The 22,105-nt window shown below is 39.6% G+C and overlaps 1 protein-coding gene and 1 long non-coding RNA gene across 5 annotated transcripts in view; one reads left to right on the top strand and one right to left on the bottom strand.

The window, feature by feature from the left end:
- The first annotated feature begins 949 nt into the window (after positions 1 to 949).
- On the top strand, positions 950 to 9,489 carry LOC141993350 (uncharacterized). Its single transcript, XR_012640822.1, has 4 exons — positions 950 to 1,219; positions 5,992 to 6,142; positions 6,228 to 6,299; positions 8,988 to 9,489. It is a non-coding gene; the product is annotated as an uncharacterized LOC141993350 (long non-coding RNA).
- FARP1 (FERM, ARH/RhoGEF and pleckstrin domain protein 1) overlaps positions 4,506 to 22,105 on the bottom strand; it is a 334,084-nt gene continuing 316,484 nt past the window's right edge. For 2 of the 4 annotated variants that reach the window (XM_074962873.1, XM_074962880.1), the window contains exons 21-27: positions 20,044 to 20,133; positions 18,861 to 18,943; positions 18,391 to 18,503; positions 17,447 to 17,610; positions 13,972 to 14,079; positions 7,316 to 7,467; positions 4,506 to 6,119 (exon numbers count right to left, since the gene is read on the bottom strand). In XM_074962873.1, the coding sequence (XP_074818974.1) occupies positions 6,038 to 6,119; positions 7,316 to 7,467; positions 13,972 to 14,079; positions 17,447 to 17,610; positions 18,391 to 18,503; positions 18,861 to 18,943; positions 20,044 to 20,133 (792 nt within the window). In that variant the 3' untranslated portion in view covers positions 4,506 to 6,037. The remainder of the gene's footprint in view (positions 6,120 to 7,315; positions 7,468 to 13,971; positions 14,080 to 17,446; positions 17,611 to 18,390; positions 18,504 to 18,860; positions 18,944 to 20,043; positions 20,134 to 22,105) is intronic. The other 2 variants (XM_074962867.1, XM_074962859.1) reach the window with 2 other exon arrangements.

Genomic DNA, 22,105 nt, shown 5'->3' with positions numbered 1-22,105 from the left:
GCAACCTAGTTGTCAGTGCATACATTTACTGCCCATTACACCATTATTCAACATATAAGGGACGATACCAGTTTTGGCCAAGCTGTTTTACAGTCAGCGCGTCCATGAACTCAGATCCCACCTCCTGTGTAACTGCTTGGGAGTCACCTATAGTGGAATGGACATGTGCAAGCATTTGAAGAAAAAAAAGTTACTAACCTTTCCATAATTATTGTTGTTCTAGATGTGTTGCACATGTCCATTCCACAGCCCACCTTCCTACTCCCTCTACATTGGAGTTGGCTAGAAAGAAGGAACCGAGGAGGGATAGGGTTGGCTGGGCCCTTTGTACTGGTGTGATGAACACATGGCACCAAAAGACGACCAAGCTGCCCCAATAGGTAGGACCAAGGGGGGAATTTACGGTGATTGTGCTCGGGGCACGCACATACCTACAGTGGAATGGGCACGTGCAACACATCTAAAAGAACAGCAGCTACGGAAAAAATGGTTACTAATCTTTCCTTAATGCCAAATGGCTGTTAAGTGAAACTGCCTCTTTAGTTCACCAATTTGAAATGTTCCATCCATTGCTTGAAAAAGGGAATGGTGTGGTTTTGTTGTCTATACCAATGTACTAGAATTATCTTGGACAGCCTGGCCCACAATATTTGGAATGCTGAAAGAATCATGGCCTGTCTGGTAAATGGTCTGTATTTTTAAGTTATGATATCTGAGTTGAACCAGGGGTGGAAAGGAATGCTACACACCACAACTTGCCTATAATTTATAGGTTTGCTGTAGCTCTATAGAGTCATATCCTTCTGTTCCCTGTCTTGTTTCCTGCCACCACAAATCGATTAATACTTGTGACAGCTCTCTCAATAACTACCCGAGACATTACAGTGGCATCATCCAGCGCTTGAAGTGGTTGAGCGTATGTCTTTGGTGAAGAGGCATGTCTGCTGGCGCCTAGGCTTGTGTGGATAGTATTCTGGTATGCAACTGAGTATGCTGTTGATAAATTATTTAACTGTGTGTAAGATAAATTCATGTTATAATAGTATGACATCTTTAATGTCAATCCTGTTTTATTAGCTTTTATTTCATAGGATTTTCTGGGTGAACCAACAGCTGGAAAACTGTTGCCAAAAACTCTTTATTCTTGTAGTTGACAATTCCTATTTGGCTGGTTATTTGAAAAAGCTTTAATGTGTCGATGCAGAAATCATATTGACAGGTAAGAACACTCATTTTAAACTTCTGTTCTGTATCGCTGCAGGGAAACTTAAAAGGAAAAAATATGGGGAAGTGGTTGGATGGGGAGGTTAAATGCTGGGAAGCTGCATCAGTATTTAGCCAGATCTCTGCTGGCATCAGCAATAGTGCTATATGTTGATCTTCTCCTCAGAGGTTGATGAAAAAAAATTCTGCCCTGGGCTTACTCTTCCTAGGTAGAGAAAATGAGGCATAAGCCATAGACTGATTTAAGAAATGTAAATTGCAATAAAACAGTGGAACTGGGATGACATTTGTTTAAGAGCTCAGAACAAACTACCGAACTAGGTAGCTGAGTTACTAATAAGGGGCAAAATCCTGTACTCTACAACTCAGCTAAAAATGCCCTATTTTCAGCTGAGGGAGGAACTGCAGGCTTTGGCCTCCAAAATTTAAGTTCTGTTGTATATATTCGTGAATGTTGGTTGGTGATACTGAAAGTTATAGAGTTAGGGTCTTAACTGCCATTTGTGCCTTTGAAAATCTCTCCCTAAATCTTCAGTGCCAAAATACTTCTCCAATAGATGCTTTAAAATTCTAGCACTGACTGCTTGTTCTTAAGTATTACATGACGGACAATCTACCATGGCTATTGTAACAGTAAGTGTGCCTCTTCATTTTATTAGCCATTAACAGAATAGTGAATAAAATAAAACTGATGAATGTGGGATGCTTAGATAGCCAAAAGGTTTGTGCATCTCCCATTCACAAAGCTATGAATGAAATTTGGTAACTGTGGGATAGGATGTAAAGTCCTGTTCTGGATTTTAAAACTAGTTAAGACATAGGAAGCAAAGGGTAAGAAAAAATATTTAATTATTATAAAGGATAGATGGGGGTGCCCTAGAGATCAGTACTAAAACCTACGGTCATATCTGCAGCTGGTGTAAATTGTGGTGTAGCTATGATGTACTTTGAGATCTGCCCCGTAGTGTATAGTAATTAAATAACTTTAATACTCTGAATATGAGTTGCCAATTTATTGACTCAACTAGGGGACTGAGCTACCTCAGAAGGCCCTAAGACACTGGGCAATGTGTCACATGAGAAGGAACTATTTAAACAAATCAGATCTCTTAGGTTTGTGGATTGGTTTGATAAGTTTTTTACTCAGTGCCCAGCAGTTGTAAATAAGATACTTGGTACCATTAAGAGAATGGAAAATAATACTGAGAACACAGTGAAAATTAGAAGTGTTAGAAAATTAGAATGCTGATAAGAGATCAGATGTGCGAGATTAAAAAAAACTAGTTTGGAAAACAGAAGTGTGAAGATGAATGGAAGATAGCATATACAATATTGAGCTTTAAATCTTGACAAAGTTTGAACCCTAGAAATGTGAGAAACCCTTTCTCTCGCCATTTATAATGGATAGCCATGTGTGATGTCCCTAAATCTGAATGGCTGGCAGCTACTACCATCGTTTTTTCAGTAACGAGGCCTTGAGTTTGTAATTTGCTTCCTTCTAAGCCAGCCTGAATTTAACTTTCAGGGCACTATGAAAAGCTAATCTTTTTAGTCTTTGCCTAATGTTAGTAGGTTCATGCTGTATACTGGATGTAGGGTGTCTAGTTTACTTTTTAGCAGTATTAAATATTGTTTGTACATTTGCCTAAAGAAGCTGTGGTGGGTGAATTTTTAAATTTGAAAACAAATTAAATGAAAGGTAGAATTTGAAGCATTTTGCCCTTTCCCACAATAAATTATCAAAAGGGCATTTGATTTAAAAAAAAAAGTATCTTTAAGAGTAAGCTAGCTATTATTTTATTGACTGTATAATCAGTAGAGCTCATGAAACTGAGATAAAAAGCTGCTTACAATTAAACTCAGTCAGGAAAGTGGTTCAACACACATACATCTTCTCTTTGAAGGGGAAAAATGACCACTGGAAAATAGAAAATTGAAAATGAGGTGGCTGACAGCGCACACTTGTTCTGTCTACAGCATAGTGTGTGTGTATATATATAAAATGTCCTAGATACACTCTGGAAATCGCTTACAGCAATCTTCGGGGTGGATTTGAGCTCTGGTCTCTTGAAGTAAAGGTACTAAACCTTCCTTCCTATATCCTAACTATTGTAGTTTTAAAAGTATCAGTACTAGTTGATAAAGATTTCCTAGAATATCTCTCACCCCTTACCTAACTTGTCCCAGCAATACTTTTTGCTGTTTGCTAATCTGTGTTAAAATGTTGTTTGGATTTTTCAAACCTGCTGTTGATTATTTGCAAGCCTATGTTTGGTTATTTATTCTCGGTTTCATATCTCCACACACCCATATTCACATTTCAAATAAATTCTGGGACATTGCAATGCATCTTCTTTACAGATTCCCTAGCATTGGTGAGTATTCTTCACTTTGTGCTAAATCTCTAACAGAGAGTCAGTACTATGGGTTCTCCAAAGTCCAGACTTCCAAAGTTTTCCATTTAGTTTCTCTGTGGCTTAGTTGTTCTCCCTTATTTAAATCAACCTTTTAAAAATGTTTATAACTAAATATAATTCACAAAACAACAACCTTTAGCTGTAAACATACCTACTGTAATATTTTTGGTATTCAGTCTGTACAATAATTTGATATTATCCCCTACAGTAAGATAAAGTTTTGAGCTGTTCAACATATAGAGCATGTTAAGAAAGGTAATTGTCTTAAAGGAAAAGCACAGGTAACGGCTTGAATGCTCACTTTGTGAGTGTTTAGCAATCACTAAAAACTTTTTTCAGGGTAGTTAAAATAAACTTTAAATCACGATTTTATTTACATATTGCTAGCTCCTTAGAAATGTAAGATTATAAAATAGAAAGTAAAGATTATTTCTACTTATTTCTTTATGTAAATGTCTGCTAACAAATAGAAAAAAATCTCTAGTTTCCTAAGAAATTTATGCCAACAAAGACAACTCCTGGGCCTATAACATCCTGGCAGTGAGAACACCACACACAAAACTGATGAACAGCTAGCTTGCGCTATATTTGCAACTAACACTGCCTTCTGATATAAATCAGGAAGTCTGAAATTATTCAACCACACTATAGTCCTACATCAGGGCTAGCAGTTTGAAGTCACTTGGGTGGGATTTTCAAGAGGACCCAGCCATGTATATAATAAGGATTTAGAATGTAAGTGTCTTATTTTTGAAAATGTTGGCATAGGTGTACAAATTAAATCTAAATAACTTTTCAGCATTAACCTGAAGCAATTTGGTACTTCTTGGGAGCACTAAAAATTCACTGACGTTTTTAGGGAAAAAAAGACAAATGACAAAGTTTTGCCTTGAAATTGCAGTATGCTTGATTGTGTTGTGAGGTATTTTATTCCCTTTTGTTGTGAGCAATACTTAACCATTTTATACATAGTGTAAGGACAAGTGATTAACAAATCCAGTAGCTACACAATAAAAAAAAATTGTGGTAGAATAATCCCCAACTCCTTTCTTTGTGGTTCCCATATTTATCCAAGCCCTTCTGGCTTCATGCAGTGTTCCCCGAAAGGAGCTCTTAACTGGGACAGAGCTGTGTGTTTAGTAGGTTGAACCTGTGTTTCTAATATAAACAACAAAGAAAATTGACTGATCACTAACAAATTCTTGAAATTCTGATTGGACCAATGGATGATCCACTCATGCTGTTAGATAAAATATATAGATAATTATGCCAAATGGAGTAAATATCTCAGCTGATGTGTATAGCTTTCACTATCTATATATTAACAAAGTAATAATCTGTTGAGCTATTAGTACCGCTCTAGAGGGACTAGAGCTTCAAAAAAGTTTGTAGATCACTACAGATCTTTGTTAAAAATGAAACACAGTTGCACTCAGATGCAGGTATCATGAAAGCTTGGAAAAGTAGTACCATCAGTTTATAGTGTTTGAGTCCACTTTAATTACCAAAACCACTTCAATTTACTCAGTCACAAGTAGGTGTGGTTCTTGCAGCATACAGGTTTTGTCAAGTTTGTAAAACAAACAGCAAAACACCACAGTAGCCTTTAATTTCTCCTTGTACACACCATTCACAGTACGTTAATAGCCCAAATAATATTGCACTGATAATTTTTAAAACTATTAATCTTGCAAGTAGTATTCCCTGTTCAAAACTAACAGACGCACAATTTTGGTCAACTTGCACCCAGAAAAAGGCAAGATAAATCCTATAGTTCATTTATACTATACGAATATGTAACCCCAAAATGAAATGGGATTGGTGAGCTGTAAACTGTTCAAGATAGAAAATTAGTAATTCCTTGAATAGTATGTAGAAAGACTGAAAAATTAAATCTGAAAATTACCTCACTGCTGTTAGACTGCTTACTGTGTATCTTTATATTGTATACTGTGAAAATCCATACTACATTTAAAAATCCAGCAGTCTACAGATATTCATGTTAAAAAAAGTTTATGAAAAGAGATTGTGAAGTTACAAATTAGTTTGTACTGTTTTTCAGGTGCAATCTTTGAGGCAAGGAAATGTCTTTTGGCATTTGGCACTCGAATAAGGACAATATTTTAATACTGGCACAAGCTAAAAAACAGCAGACACAATGACAAAAAATACAGGACATGAAACTAATTGCTGCCATCAGGATGATGGTTAACTATTTGGAAGGTGTGAAAGACTTACACAGCTTTGCTGAGGCAATCAAAGTTGCTGCAAAACCACTTGTGGTGCTGTTTTTGTTTTTAAACAGTTGTACGAAATTTTAAGGAAGAAAATATATTCAAATGTCTTCTAGAAAAGCAGCAACTGCTAGAATGGTCAGCTTGGTGCGTGTTTAGCCATCAATACACATGAGACTCTTTATGACTTAGAACACGGGTGCGTGAGGCAGAGCTGGTGGCACTTCGGATCACTTCCATCCATCTGTGGGGGGAAGATAAAATGAGGTAAATAGCCAAGGAAGGCTTTCTGAAAACATACGCTGTTAAACTACACTATACTGTCCATTACACTGCACATTCTTATTTTCAGGGGTCACAGGATGCTCTTCGCAATTTACAGTAGTGAACTGGTTTCAACGCATGCTCTCCTTCTGAAATGAAGGTAGGACAGTTCTTGTAAGAGTCCCATCACCAATTGAGTCAGGTTAATTTGAAGCAGTATTCTAGGGAAAAGGTACTTTCTATAGAAAAAAACTAGACGTTTGGTTGATATTTGACTTCAGTTGGTATAATTCTCAGGTATTACAAAAAATCCCTTAAATTGTTCTAACACCGTAACATGTTCAGCCCAACAGACATAAAAAATTCATATTAACAATATAGTACTTTAAATGAGGCACTTCCAAACTTTATCATCATCTTACACATAACATCTTTGCTTTAGCCAAAACAAGTTTATTCTTGGTGAAAGCAAATTCAGTGGAGAGTTGGGGTTAGTACCAGTTTTCTGGCCTATTTACACCGTCTCTCTTCTGGTGATTTGGAATTGTGGGGTGTGCAAAACTGTGTAACATATACACAGAGACAGATGGGTATAGCAAGTGAAGCAACTAACATTATTTGTATTATCATAGCACCTAGGAGTCATGGACCAGAACCCCATTGTACAAACAATAACAAAATGATCCCTGCCCCAAAGCATTTACAAACTAAGTATAAAGCAAGAGAGACATCTGGGATGAAGGCAGCTTAGTTACATATATATTGCACAAGTACTGAATGCTAGCTAGGTGGACACCTGTTTTCTCATCTGTTTTATACTCCATAAATAAAATGTACTGATGCACATTACTCTGCCTGTGTTGGTGCTGCACATTCAGCCAGATAGTTTTTAAGTGAACTAACTTTACTTTTATTTCTGGTATATAACACAGTTTGGTGAATAAGAGCTTTTGCTCAAAAAATGTATGGCAGCTCAGAGAACTAGCCCCCATTTGCTGTCTCCTGGTACCTTACTTTGCAACAGCATATTCAATTTGATAAAGTAGTATAATTTTCTAACTATGATGAATGAGTTGGCTATATTGACTCTTGCAACAGTTCACTTTGCTTGCATTTGACCTAACATCATTGGAATGACCTGGCACAAACTCACCACTTAGCAGAAAACTGACATACCTTTCAAATGTGTATTCACTTTCAGCCCGGAAGTAGTACACATGGGATTTGAAATGTAACTTGAAAACATAATCTTTGTGAATGTTCTCAGATTCAGAAGGAATGGTAAGTGAATACCCTAGGAGAGGAAGGCTGGCTAAAGGATGATTGTCCTAGAAACAAAAGATGAAAAATGCTGTGACATCTAGTGCACTTTGGGTCGCAAAACTTCAAATATAGAAACACATTTAAATATTTCCCATACTTATATAGAAAAATATTTGTTTGATCAACAGGTCATGTTGCACAGATGTGGCTTTAATTGATGCTGTATTTCATGAGAACAAATCTATACTGTGTAATGTCAAAATTAACATTCACTCGCTAGCTTACAGTGCTAAACCTAATCCCCCTATTCTTGCTACATGCAACCCATCTTAAATGAGAGGGCCCTATGCATTTTGTAAAGCTGTGATTTTTATTTTTCTGCAAAAGGTTTATTATGCTCAAATAGCCTCATCCCAACAAAAAGGTGTTTAGCATAGGGTGCTGTAGCTGTTTCTAAAGAGAGCACCCATCATCGATCTTCCTTGCATCCTTTAAAAGCTACTTTCTAGCTGTAAAAATCCTATTGAACTGTCACCTGCAAAGGTAACTACAGGCTGTAACAAGCATTTCTTCTTTGAGTATTTGGCTACATGGAGTTCACTCTAAAAGCTTATGCACTAGATAAGAATTCTTTGGCTTTAAGGGCCACACATGTGCCCCTCATGTCCTGGAGTCCCAAGGGCATAAAGGGTAGAACATCCCTAATCACCTCTCATTTCCAGATGGAACTTCCTCACTCCTTTGCTACCCCGTGGCTACAGAGATTTCTTATTGTTCCTGGTGCAGTTAATAGTTTTTTAGCATAAAGCTTAAATTGCTTTAGGAAATTTACCTTGGTTCTGAGTCACTGCACTATACTAACTGATTCTTCTTGTGCTGTCCACACAGCTGCTACACTTGGTGCACAAGATTAAATAGTGTCAACTGAGGACATGCCCTGGGAGCCATCACAACCCCCTGTAACTGAGCATTTAAAGGGCAGGATGGTCTCAACTATCTCTCAATTCCTTTAGTAGTAAAAATCCAGAGTTTCAGGATGGCAAGTAGCAGAGCCAGAGAGCAGGTCATGGAATCTGTATATACAACATTTTGAAAAACTAGAATTCAAATGGTTTCCACATTGATTCCACTTTTGGTTACTAGCAAGCAGTATCCTTGCTTGGAGGTAAGAAAGAAGAGTCTTACTGAAATATTGACTTGAGTACCACTCTGCCAAAGCTTGCATTTATTAATGTATGGACTGAGTTTAGATGGGTCAAAGGTGTTCATATAACCCAGCCACTGTCCAACATTAAACAGTGTTAAATAAGGTCCAGGGTTTGGTATGCTGCTTAGTACCATAGCAAATACACCATTAAAAAAATCTTTTAACAGTTTATTAAAGATACAGAAAAGAAGGAACAGTTAAAACATTTGAAACATAAAGCAACAAAAATCCCTTTTTGCTGGAGGGAGTTTTAGAAGGAAAATCTCCCTTAATTGACAGTCTCTCCCACATGCTATCAAAGATGTCCTTTTGAGTAAAAGAAGAAGAAAGCTGAGATGAGTTCTTGCTGCTGCTGAGTCCAATTCTGTTTCATCCTAGATGGTGCTGAGATACAGCTGGAACTGGTGATGTCATCTGGATCCCTCTCCCTGGCCTGGTCTGGTCAGGACATCTCTCAGGATCAACATGAGAAAAGCGTGGGGGCCCAAGAGATGGCAGGGGTGGCAGCCATGATGGTGAAGCTTGCTTCAGTAGCCTCCATCTGCTCTTTCTGCCCTTCTCCCCACAAAGTCTCTATCTTTAAGATGCCAAAAGGGGCGTGATGAATGGAAAAGCCCATCCCCTCATTATTTTGTCCATCAATTAAATCCATTTCTGTAAGGCAAAACCTGATGTAGGTAACCTTGTTTCCACATTTTCTTGTTTACCAAGTATGATCTCACCCCAGTCCTTGACATTTCAATAGGCCACTTCTGTTTGGACTAGTTCAATCTCTCTGTCTGGTGTCGCACCTGTTTATAACATTCTTTATTGAGAACAGCTTGACGTACTTTCCATGATAAATTCCTAAGCAGAATGTGTGTAAGTGCTGGAGACTAAATAAAGTAGGCGGTTTGAGTGAAAGAACTTTTGTTTGCCTGCTTGTATGACCTATCAGCCACATGGCTGTGTCCCCATTTATTTATTTCCTGCCACTGCCTCACAAAGAGTAAAGTTACCAAGAGTTTTGGGTTCAGCAAAACTCTGGGTAACATCCTTGCGTGTCGAGGTAATGCATTTGCATAGTATTGTCTGTAAGCACTTACATGGCAAGCCCCCAAAAGAGAGGTAAGAATGCTCTGCATGCCAGTCAAATATTTTGGATTTCCAGCACATTGATATGAAGGGATAACAAGAAGTGACCACTTTCCACAGTTTTCCAGTAGATCCTGGTTTGCTCCCCATCTCTGCATGGAAGCATCCATGATCAGAATCTTCAAAGGAAGAGATGCAGAGAATGGAAGTCCTGTGCATATCTAATCCAGTTGTTTGCGCCAATCTAATGAAGGCATGATCTCCTTTGGGATGGGAATCTCCCTGTTTATGCTGTCTCTGTTGTGTGTTGATACACAGATCTAAAATTTATACCCATTTGTTCTTGCATCAACATTGTCCTTTAGTTTAAATAGCTCTTTGTCCAGTGAGGGGATTACAGAGGCCAGGGTGATCATTTGGAATCTCAGAAGGTGGATGAAGATATTCAGCTGTCTGAAATCTAGTGTAGGCCTCCAGCCTCCTTTCTTCTTGGGGATAAGGAAATATCTTGAATAAAACCCTTTTCACTGTGCTGGTGTGGTACCAACACTATAGCTGCCTGAGTAAACTCTCATGAGAGGAGTCCCTGAAAAGGGGGCTTGGGAGTGGGAAATGGCAGGAACTCTATTGTGTGTCCAGTGGCCATGATTGCCAGTACCCATCTGTCTGATGTTATATGGTGCTGTGCTATAGTCTTTCATGCTTTCTAGAAAGGGGTCATAAGCCTTCAGATGGTAGAAAGGTTTAGGAGGAGAGCATTGTTGATGGCAAGACAGTCTTAGGATATTTTCTCCATGGTTCCAGGGTACAAATACCCAGACAGCACACATTGCTCTTGAGCCTTTGAGGGTATGTAATAATTCACCTGCTGTCTCGCTAAACAGGTTAATTTCCTTGAAGGGAAGATCCTCCATGGTTGATTAGACTTCCTTGGGGAATCTAGAGGATTGGATACACAAAGCCCATCTCATGACTAGATGTTGCCATCAGGTGGGAAGCTGTGTCCATTGCATCTACCGCAGCCTGAAGGGCAGATCTGACTATCAATTTATCTTCCTCAATGATTGCTTGGAACTGCAGCCTGTGTTCCTTACGCAGCTTGTTGACAAATTCAGAGAACTTAATTATAATTAACAAAATCATATAGTTTGGCATTAAAGCCTGATAGTTTTCTATACAGAATTGTAAACTTGCAGAAGCGACATTCTTTGCGTTTGGTCTCGTTATCCATGGGTGTAGATCTGGGTTGGTGTTGCTTGTTCCTTTCAGTGGCAGCCTACACCAAAGAATTCAGAGCGGGATTGAAGAACAATTATTAAACACCTGTATATAGTACAACATATTTCTTCTCCGTTCTTTTTATAGTGGGAATGTAGGTGATGAGTGGCCAGTACTAAAGCCTCACTGGTAATGCCATCTTACTAGGATCTGCATTCTGGAGAATGTCCAGTAACTTATGAGGTGTACCCTGTACTTCTTCCAGGGAGATCTGGAGCATACCTGCAGTTCTCCTTAGGATGTCCTGGAACAGTTTATAATCATCCAGTGGTGATGGTGTGACCATCTCATCCAGTGAGGACGATAAGCTCAGTAAAGCATTCCAGCTGATCTCAGATTCATCCAAGGACTACAAGGCCTCTGTATCAATGGACAGCACTGTTGATACCAGTGGTGGATGGTACTGGTGAGTGTTGAACTAGCGGTATCAGAACCTCTCTTGCTAGGACCAGATTGATTCCAGGCCTGCATAAATATACTATTCCAGAGGACCTTAATATCTGACCCCTGTAGCTAGTGGGACAATAGGGCTTCTGTTATTGGCAGTTCTAATATAGAGCAGACATTGGTTCTTAGTACCGATGATTCCTCCGCTACATGAGTCAGTACCAATGAAATAGAAGGCATCCACTTGATCCTTTCCTTCTCTGGTGCAAAGAATGGTCCTGCTAGTTCTGCTGTTGACAGTTCCAGGGCACTCTTAATGCTGAGGAACCAGTAGCATGTTCCTTCTGAGCTCCTGACGCACCTGTAATGGGATGCAGAATCTCAACCAACTTAGAATGGGTCAGGGAGAGATCCTCAGACAAGAGGCATTTCCCACATTTGTCCTTGTGAGAGTGTCCTTGTCTGCCTTGTTTACTGCCAGAGTCCTTAACTTCGTCCCAGTCGTCTTGCAGCCAGAGACAACCATGCGCAAAGAAGCACTTCTCAGTATCTCTGCCAGATGGGCCAGGGTTGCACTGCAGCAGCATCGAATGATCCATCAGGAACATTTGAAATCTGAACTCACAGGATTGATGGGTTCCAAGAGGGAAGGATTGGCAGATACTATACTTGGAGGGGATGTAAGCTTTCCTCAGGCAATACATAAATGTTAAGGCCATCACTGACCAGGAAAGTCGAGGGGAAACCATGCAGAGATCTTGAATCCTGGAGGGGATTACTAACTCATACCACTAAAAACTAACCCTCACACTAAAATGAATCAAACTGTTCTCAGAACAGGAGAACTATTTATATCAATAAAACAAAGAATGCTAGCTAAAGAAGCAGACACTAGAGATTTTCCTTCTCAGACAACAAGTGGTAGAAAGTAACTGTAGAGACAGTCAGTCTCCTCTGCCCTTATGCCCTTGGTTCAGAGCACAAGATGGTGCAGGATGTAGGCACAGACCAATGGACATGATAAGTCTTCTGGTCTCAGGTGCATACCCCCCCACATGTGCACCTCAAGTGGAATACACATAGGAGCCATCACTCAAACAAGGATAATAGTTACTTTTTGTCCTCACCTGACATTTCTGCCTAAAGCAGTCATGGGATTCCAAATAAAAATAATTTTATTCATGTAACCAGTGTTCTTTCCAAGACCCCATTCTTCTCCAGCAGAAGCTAAACTCCACACTTTGGATGTATTAAGGGGCTATCTCATATTACTTCAATAGGACAAAACACCTACTTCAAATCACCAAGACTACTTGTATCTTTTGGTAACAGATCCAGAGGATAGGCTCTTTCAACACAGAGACTCTCAAAATAGGTGTTGGACTGCATCAGAATTTATTATGAACTGAGTAAGTTAATGCCACCTTCTCAAATCAAGGCATACTCCACTAGAGCCCAAGTAACCTCCCAGGCATCTCTGTACCTGAGATCTGGTAGAGCTACTAGCTGGAGCTCCATACACACCTTTACAAGCCATTATTCTCTAGAATCGGCCTCTAAATCAGATGCAGGCCAGTCTTACAGTCCTTACTTAAATGGGACTCCGGTACCCATCACCTTGCAGAGCCCATTGCTTGCTGTTCACCTAGTATGGGATCTGTGTGGACAAATACTCAAAAAAAGTGGTTACTTTCCTTACAGTAAATGTGTACTTCAAGATGTTTTGTCTACTGGGATCCCACAATCTGTCCTCCTCCCCCACTAAAGTGGAGTCCTTTGGCGTTGGGGATTTTGTATTGGTGAAGGAACTGAATGACAGTTGGGACTGCTTTGCCCCTTTATACCTTCAGATGAGGAGCATGAGGACATGCACGGTGACTGGGCAACCCTAACAGACACTGCTGGCCAAAAGTCACCTTTTGTGCGCCTAGGGCATGTGCATACCTAGAGTGGGATCCATGTAGACAAAACATCTTGAAGAACCAGTTATTGTAAGGTAAGTAACAGTTTTATTTCATGATTGGTTTCTGTTCTCTTCCCTAAAAAAAACAAGGAGGGCGTTTTTACTCACGAAAGCTTATGCTCAAATAAATCTGTTAGTCTTTAAGGTGCCACCGGACTCCTTGTTGTTTTTGTGGATACAGACTAACACAGCTACCCCCTGATACTTGTTCTCTTCCTTAGATGCCTATGTCTAACCCCCTTACCTTAGTTAATTGGCATTCATTGCTATGTACAACTTAGATTTTAAGCTTCTTGGGATTGGGACCTGTAACTTTTTAATTTGCCTGTAAACCACAAGGACATATACCTATGAAACTGTATCAATGTGTGTTTGCAGAAGTGTCATGAGAAGGCCATACACTAAACCATGAGTAGTAATATCTAACATCATTTTTCCTCAACTTGTCAAATGAGTGGGGAGAGTACTATAAACTATATACTAATAATATAGTCAGGCAACTTTAATAATAGGCAATGCTACCAGCCCTGCCTATAATGCTCCTGACCAATGTCAGTTTTGTCCTTCCTGTTGCCGCAGAACAGAATTTTTGCTAAATTCTTATATTGGTATTTATACTCTAAAACACATAAGCCTTTCAAACCTGTGCAATTTGTTTACCTGGTGCGATTTGTAGAAGAACATACAAAAGTTGGTGAATACCACCCAGAGCTTCTGCCACCCATTGCTGTTCTTGAATTTTCTTAACAGGTTTCCAGAGAGCTGATTCTGAAATGGAAGAAAGTAGTAAAATAGACACGCACAACCAAATCATAAACAATGATGGAAAGTAGCCAAACCTCATGTAAAGAATGTTTACTTTTCTATTTAAATTAATATATTATTCCTATTGGTCATTAAACTTGGTATTAAACTTTCAGAATCAGAAATCCCTCTCATTCTTTAAATGAGGCTTGTCTATCATTTATTTTTTGTACGAAAAATGATCTGCTGTTACCTTGTTAGATGCAGAAACCCTTTTGTTGGATGTGATAGCTTAATATGATAATTTCAATTAAGTTTTTAATTACTTATAAACTAGTGCACTAGTTAGTATTCTTTTAGAGGCCAGTTAGTGGGCAGTTTTCTTCACTAATGCATTAAGCCCCGTATGTACAGTTATTAATAGCTATTTAAATTTTTCTTAAACTAGCTAACTGTAAGCTATGAAATATAACCAAAACCAATTAAATTTTAAATCATATTTTACCTCTTTTGCACAGGTCTTAAACTACTATAAGTTTAAAAAAAAATTCTTGGCCTTTGTCAGTTTGTTTTTAGGAGCCTAATGTACCACACCTCATCCAGCCTGCATGTTCCATTCTCTCCCTGGGCCCTAAATGGTACTAGAAGCAATTAGATTTTTTAATAATGAAAAATTGAACAAATTTCCTTGGTCTTCTTTTTAATGTGATCCCATGTCCTTTGCTTAGGTGACTCAGCCTCCCATAGTCCTCCTCCACTTCACAGTGCCTGAATGGTGGTTCTTTCAGATACTGCTTCCTTTTTATAATTAACAAGAGGCAGCGTTTCTACTGCCATGTTTTTCTTTCTATCTTTTGTCCTGTTATTTCTGTCCATCCATTCTCCACAGATACGCGTACAATCAGTGCTCTCTTCCACAGCTCTGTGGCTTCTACAAGACTTCTGCATGCTGTTCTGCTACCTGCTCTTTTTAAACATAGAACAAAGCTACTACAGCACCCAGGAAGGACTTAGCAACCTGGGAGCTGATTGTGCAATACCATTACAATGCAGATGTGGTACTAGTGGACCAGCTGAGCAATTCTCTGCCTGCAAAATAAGCGTCAATCTGCTATTCAACAACACTGTGCCCGCAGTTGTACAGCTGTATAATGTTAAGTATTGCACAGTCCTCACTACATAATACTGTTAATTAACCCCTGAATTTCCAGCAATGACTATTTAATTCTACTAGCCCTGATTAACTGCTACTAGCAGAAAAAACAATCAGCAGGTAAAACACATTTTACCAGGAATGATGTTAAAGTATTCTTGACATTCCCCCTCCCCCTTTCCTGCACTGGGTTTACATTTAATTTCTTTTTAAAACCTTGTTTTAAATCCTCCTCGCCTCTCTCTTTTCAGTTTTAAAATTGAATTGCAGTGTGTTTGACCTAAATTACACACAATTGTATTCCTTAATTTTTTTGTTACCTCATTACTCTGGATGATATCATAAAAGGACAGGCTTTGCATTCGGTACCAGCAGACATATGAAATGGAAACAGGCCGCTGATCACTGATCAGTCCAGCAGGTAGGGAAGAACAGTCACTGACAGTTAGAGGATCTTCTACCACAAGAAAGACAGAAAGGAGGGAGAAACATAGAAAGAGAATAAACGATAATGCTTAAGTGAAAGCCATCCACTGAGTGATGTGAGCATGAATGGTAACCTGCCAAGGATGGGAACAGCTGTGCAACTGAAGATGTATGTATACACGATGACATGTGCCTCTAGATTGTTTAGTCTCCATTGTTTGCTAGTAACTTTTTAAGCGTGGGAAGGAAAAAGTAGTACAGTGGTGAGTTAGCCCTCAAAACATAACTAAATATTTTATCATTAAAATTGTTAAGAAAAATAAAATAAAATGTTATTAAATTGGCTTTGAGAAATGGCCACATTTATACACTAATGTGATATTAACAAATGCATGGAAGTTACCATGCAAGTGTTAAACATTAGGTGTCTTGGCTTGCCCCACACTCAGCTGCATGCTGTGTACTGCCTGATAGATCATCTAGTTAGTACATACTATACTGATATCCTAGGAAAACAAGCCTGGGCTCAAAATCAAGCTCTTGTGAATTTTCTTTTTCTTTCTTTTTTTTTTTTTGTAGGTAGATGGGTTAGTTACCTCCTGGGGAGGTTTTCTAGTACAAGCGCAATAGTACCAAGTCAAATGTCTGGCATTTCAGCCCCTCTGTTTCAAAATACAGCTAGAAATGAATATTGTGAACATTAGCCCCATTTAGTTTTTGAAAGTTTTTACATTAGCTGTAACTCTATTCTTGTAAATTGAAGAGTATGGCTTAAGAAGACACTGCAGTTAAAGTGTATGCATAGTCCTTGGCCCATAGTTCACCATAGGTAGAGCAAGCTAGAGGCATTTTCCAATGAAAAGGGTGTTCTAGCGTTGCCTTCAAGAAGCTAAACCAATTTACAATCTATTAAGTTTTCCCTGTTTTCTTTGAGCATCAACGTAATTTCCAAGAGGTCTGTAGGTAGATAATAGCATTTAGTACTCCCTCTGGTCTTTACTTTCCTATCTAACTTACATTCTCTGCTCTGTTTTGGAGTGAGAGTTATGAGGAAACAACTAAGCAGAACCCATAAACAAAATTTCTTACATCCTCTTTCAATTACTCATGAACTTCTTAAAATACATTTAAAACTCGAAAAAGAACTTTTTTAGATTTCAGCTATTCTACAAAAGTAATTAAGTGTAATATTTTGAAGACCTGAGGCCTTTCTAGTTAGTATTCCCACGATTCCTAACATTTTGTATGAAATTGGTTTAACTGTGATCAAAATAAAATCACATTGTTTTTTCTGTGATGTGGAAAGTGCAAATAAAAAATAAGGCAGAGAAAAATAAGCCGTGAGCATATTAAGGTCCTAGAGAAAGATGGCTAAAGTAAAGAAAGTAAGTTAGTATAGAAAACCAAGAAACAAGGCTGCAGAGGCCAGAGACAATGTCCTTTCAGCACTAGTAAGTCATCAATAGGTATTAGCAAAGAAAAATATTCAAAGGGAGTTTTCTTTGGTGTGATCTGAAAGTTAAGACTTTCAAAATCAAGTTAGCATTTAAAAATGCAGGTTATTTTTCTGAAATTAGAATCAAATTGATTTTAAGAGATTGCTAAATAAATCATCCAAGTTTACGTTTTTGCCAAACTATTGTTATCTGACTGTGAGAAGGGGATCACTAGTGTAGTTGTGTTGAAACTCCAAAAAGCAAATAAAGGGGTGTTGAATTTAATGAAAGGCGGCCAATGTCTAGAGTAAAAAGAAGATGGTCACTGAAGAGACATTCTCTGGAGCTGCAGTTCAGATTGTTCTGAGGCAGATACCTCCACAGCAATACTAAAGTCGATCATTGAAACGCTGGTATTTCTGTGCCAGCAGACGTGCACCGTAGTGTTGCCACGGTGTGGTGACTGACGTTCAAGTGAGGTGCGGCTTGCACTGAGATCGTCCTCTGATTCCTGGTCTACAGTAGTTTCATCAGGAGACTCTATGAAATTCAGGGAAAAAGCATCTGTCTTGCAACATACATGATTGGAAAAATTATTAAACATGAAGGTCCAATGCGCTAAGAGGTTTACATTTTCACAATTCCATGAGCAGATTTTAGTCAACAGTCTTCAATAAATAACAAGCTTAAAAGGGGCAACTTTGTTTAAAAGGCTAACACACCCAACACTCACTAAGGTATTTTACTTTGGCTCTAACTCTGCTTGTATTAATGTTCTGAAACAGAACTTCCCTAAGACCGGCACTGCTGTACAACATGTCCTGAAGTCACGATGCTCAAGAACAGTTTTACAGTCACTTATCTTAATGCAGCTAAGTTTCACTGCTATACATTTGAATTAAAACAAAAGGAACAGAAATAGTGGTAACTTCAATAGAAAGCATTAAACTGGAACCTGAACCTAATTCTAAGGTATTAGCCTAACTGCACCTTCAGCCAGCAGATTTCATAACAGATTTCAAAACTTGGGGGGGAGGGATAGCTCAGTGGTTTGAGCATTGGCCTGCTAAACCCAGAGTTGTGAGTTCAATCCTTGAGGGGGCCATTTAGGGATCTGGCGCAAAAATTGGGGATTGGTCCTGCTTTGAGCAGGGGGTTGGACTAGATGACCTCCTGAGGTCCCTTCCAACCCTGAGATTCTATGATAACACTGAGGTAATGTGATACAGCAGCACTGTATTTCAAGGCGTGCTTTCTTCTCCATTATCATTGAATTTTAGTGACTTTTGGGTAAAAAGCTCCTCTTCATACACTACTTACTATTGTCAGGTGGACTACTAGCCAGTAATTCAGGGGTGGGACCACTGCTCTTCTCTGCCAGATCTATCGCCATCTGTATGTCCTCAGTCCACTTGTCCATTTCAGCACGGGTACTACGAACAGAGATCCAGGTTTCATTCGCTTTAAGCCGGGCTAAGAGGCACTTTAAAAGCTAATCACAATTTGAATTTGGTACCCAATCTAGGTTCTCATGTCTACATTTGTCTAACTAGGCTGTTTTTTCTGATTCTAAGTTTAGTTTGGATAAAACAATCAGAGTTGCCACACAATATTCAAATTCATGATTCTGTTTTACTCACATTTTTAGCAAGCCTATTACTCATGCAGCAGAAAGCATTTTTGTGCAGAATGATTTTAAGAGCAAATTAAAATAAAATTCTATCCATCTGCTCTGTGCTTCCTGCACAACTGTGTGAAAGGCTTGTGGACATGCATTTCCAATGAATTACCTTGCAGCAACAATGATGGACTGATGTTGACCTCGTAGTGTAAGACAGTGAGGAACCCCCCATTCCTCTTCACTTTCCTCTATCTAGGAGACAAAGGTTCACATACCGTAAGATTGCATTAGTCACAGATTGTAGGAAGTACGCATTTTATGGATTGGAACAGTGGGAGGGGAGAGACAGAAAATATAGCAGAGATTCACAAACATGGAAATGGAGAAAAAAAATAGCAGCTTAAGGAATTAATGCAACCCCAAAAAGGGGGAGGAAATTTTAAAAAAAAATTTCTCAAAGACTAACAGCTGAGAGTACTGTACATAGGCCTCCAGTACCTTTACAAAGAACACACTAAACAAAGTGATGAGGAAAATAATAGGAAGAACAACTACAGTATGTTGTTTGGGATTTTTCTGCCAGCTTCCCAATATAACACGACGAGATGCTACTGAGAATACATTAATGGCTAACCTGTGCTTTGTCCCAGTGTGGGTGTGTGAGGCTGCTGGACAGGAAAAGGTATAAAAAATGGAGGACACAAGCAAGAGCTGAGCACAAGCACAGGACTGTGCTAATCTAGCAGCATTCAAGGCTGAAGGAGAGAGAGGGTGAGCCCTAAAGAGTGACATACCAGTCATACCTCTTGCAAGCTGGGGAGCTCCAGGAGGCATCATGCAGCCTCGAAGTCCAGTGCGGTTAAGGTGCATTTCTGCATCTCTTGCAATAAAGGAAAGTGCCTGCAAGGCACAATACAACCCTGATCCTTTATCTTAGGCTACTAGCCACGTGGGTGCATCAACCTGGTGTCCTACTCAGTTTGTAGTGACAGTCTCTTTATGGCCACACTGCAGCGACTCATCACTCCGCTAAGCAGTAGAGACACAAGAGCAGCTGCATCACCTGCTGCCAATGTACTTCAACCTTAAACCGGAGAGCATCTCTAGGGCTGAGATAGCCATTCAGGCCCAGATTTGCCTCTGCTGAGACTGTTAAGCATGATGATGGCTTTTGTGGTGCACCCACTGAGAACTTGATGGAGACAGCCAACACATTTCAAATAAACCACAAAGCAGCCACCAGATGGAGGTAACAGTCTCCCCCACCCTGGGGTAGGAGTCAAACAAGTGACACGCTACATATACCATTAAAGCCCCGAGCTACTGAATTCCCATGTGAGTGCTGTACTTACTGTCATGCCATACAGTGGGAGCTGTCCATGGACTTTAAATTGATTTGATGCTGTCAGGCCTCTACTTGTGTACAACAAAACATCATTAAACTAAAAAGCAAGAATGAACACGATTTAGATTAGCAGTAGTATGTTAAACTATTGAGCAAAGGTCAAACAGTAACAATGGGCAGAGAGTCAAGTACTGGAATGATGTTTGTATGAGGGCCCTAATATCTGGGTGACTATCATCTAAATGAAAATATCAGCTTCCACACAATACTCCCAGGATCATCCCTAATCTCATTCTGCAACTGGTGCCAGGACACTTCACCCAGTTCCTCGCTTACTTGTAGTTCTCTTCTGGGGTCAATGCACTTTGGGATCTCAGCCCTCAAAATGCTCATGAGCCAATGCACTGAGGTTAGAAATAGTTTTTGTTGGTTCCTGTGCATCGGAGGGTTTATGGTGGATAGTCTGCTTCCTGAACACTTTTACCTTGATTTATGAAGGAGCAGGCTTACCAGTCAGCCCCTTGCTAGGAAGGATGAGCATGTCAGCCCCAGAAGAGAGCTATCCCTCTGAAGACATCTGATTGGCCATTATTCTGGATATTCAGGAGCAGCCTGCCCACCAGACCTCCTAATCTTAAAGACTGCGCATATGGGACACCACGTCAAAATGTGTGACAAATGAACACTGTTGCATGCCAAAATATAATTGATAGATTTTAACTATAAAATTTGTTTAAAAGAATATTTTCTCATTTAACTAAACCAGTTTTTTAAAAAGAAAACTGAAAAATCAAATTTTATCATATTCAGCCATAAAGATCTCTGACATTGAACCCTGGACTTTTAGACCTTCCCCGTCCCCCCAACACACACACACACACACACACACACACACACACCTCTGCCACTTAGCTATAGCAATAATTGCTATCCTCCAGGTGGCTCGGCCACTAGAGGGAGTCTTGCACACACTTTGCCAATAGGTTACACAACTATTTGCTAAAAGACAAGGAGGACTTGTGGCACCTTAGAGACTAACAAATTTATTTGAGCATAAGCTTTCGTGAGCTACAGCTCACTTCATCGGATGCATTCAGTGGAAAATACAGTGGGGAAATTTATATACACAGAGAACATGAAACAATGGGTGTTACCATACACACTGAAATGAGAGTGATCACTTAAGGTGAGCTATTACCAGCAGGACAGCGGGGCGGGGGGGGGGGGGGACCTTTTGTAGTGATAATCAAGGTGGCCCATTTCCATCATGTCTGAGGAACAGTGTGTGTGTGTGGGGGGGGCGGGGGGTAAACATGGGGAAATAGTTTTACTGTGTGTAATGACCCATCCACTCCCAGTCTTTATTCAAGCCTAAGTTAATTGTATCCAGTTTGCAAATTAATTTCAATTCGGCAGTCTCTCGGAGTCTGTTTTTGAAGTTTTTTTGTTGAAGTATTGTCACTTTTAGGTCTGTAATCGAGGGACCAAAGAGATTGAAGTGTTCTCCAATTGGTTTTTGAATGTTATAATTCTTGACATCTGATTTGTGTCCATTTATTCTTTTACATAGAGACTGTCCAGTTTGACCAATGTACATTGCAGGGGGGCATTGCTGGCACATGATGGCATATATCACATTGGTAGATGTGCAGGTGAAAGAGCCTCTGATAGTGTGGCTGATGTGATTAGGCCCTATGATGGTGTCCCCTGAATAGATATGTGGACACAGTTGGCAAGGGGCTTTGTTGCAAGGATAGGTTCCTGGGTTAGTGGTTCTGTTGTGTGGTTGCTGGTAAGTATTTGCTTCAGGTTGGGGGGCTGTCTGTAAGCAAGGACTGGCCTGTCTCCCAAGATCTGTGAGAGTGATGGGTCGTCCTTCAGGATAGGTTGTAGATCCTTGATGATGCGTTGGAGAGGTTTTAGTTGGGGGCTGAAGGTGATGGCGAGTGGCATTCTGTTATTTTCTTTGTTGGGCCTGTCCTGTAGTAGGTGACTTCTGGGTAATCTTCTGGCTCTGTCAATCTGTTTCTTCACTTCAGCAGGTGGGTACTGTAGTTGTAAGAATGCTT

The sequence above is a fragment of the Natator depressus genome, chromosome 1, assembly GCF_965152275.1.
Source record: "Natator depressus isolate rNatDep1 chromosome 1, rNatDep2.hap1, whole genome shotgun sequence".
Lineage (NCBI taxonomy): Eukaryota > Metazoa > Chordata > Testudines > Cheloniidae > Natator > Natator depressus.
Note: the sequence above shows the minus strand (reverse complement) of the source record. Positions and strands in the feature narration are given on the sequence as shown.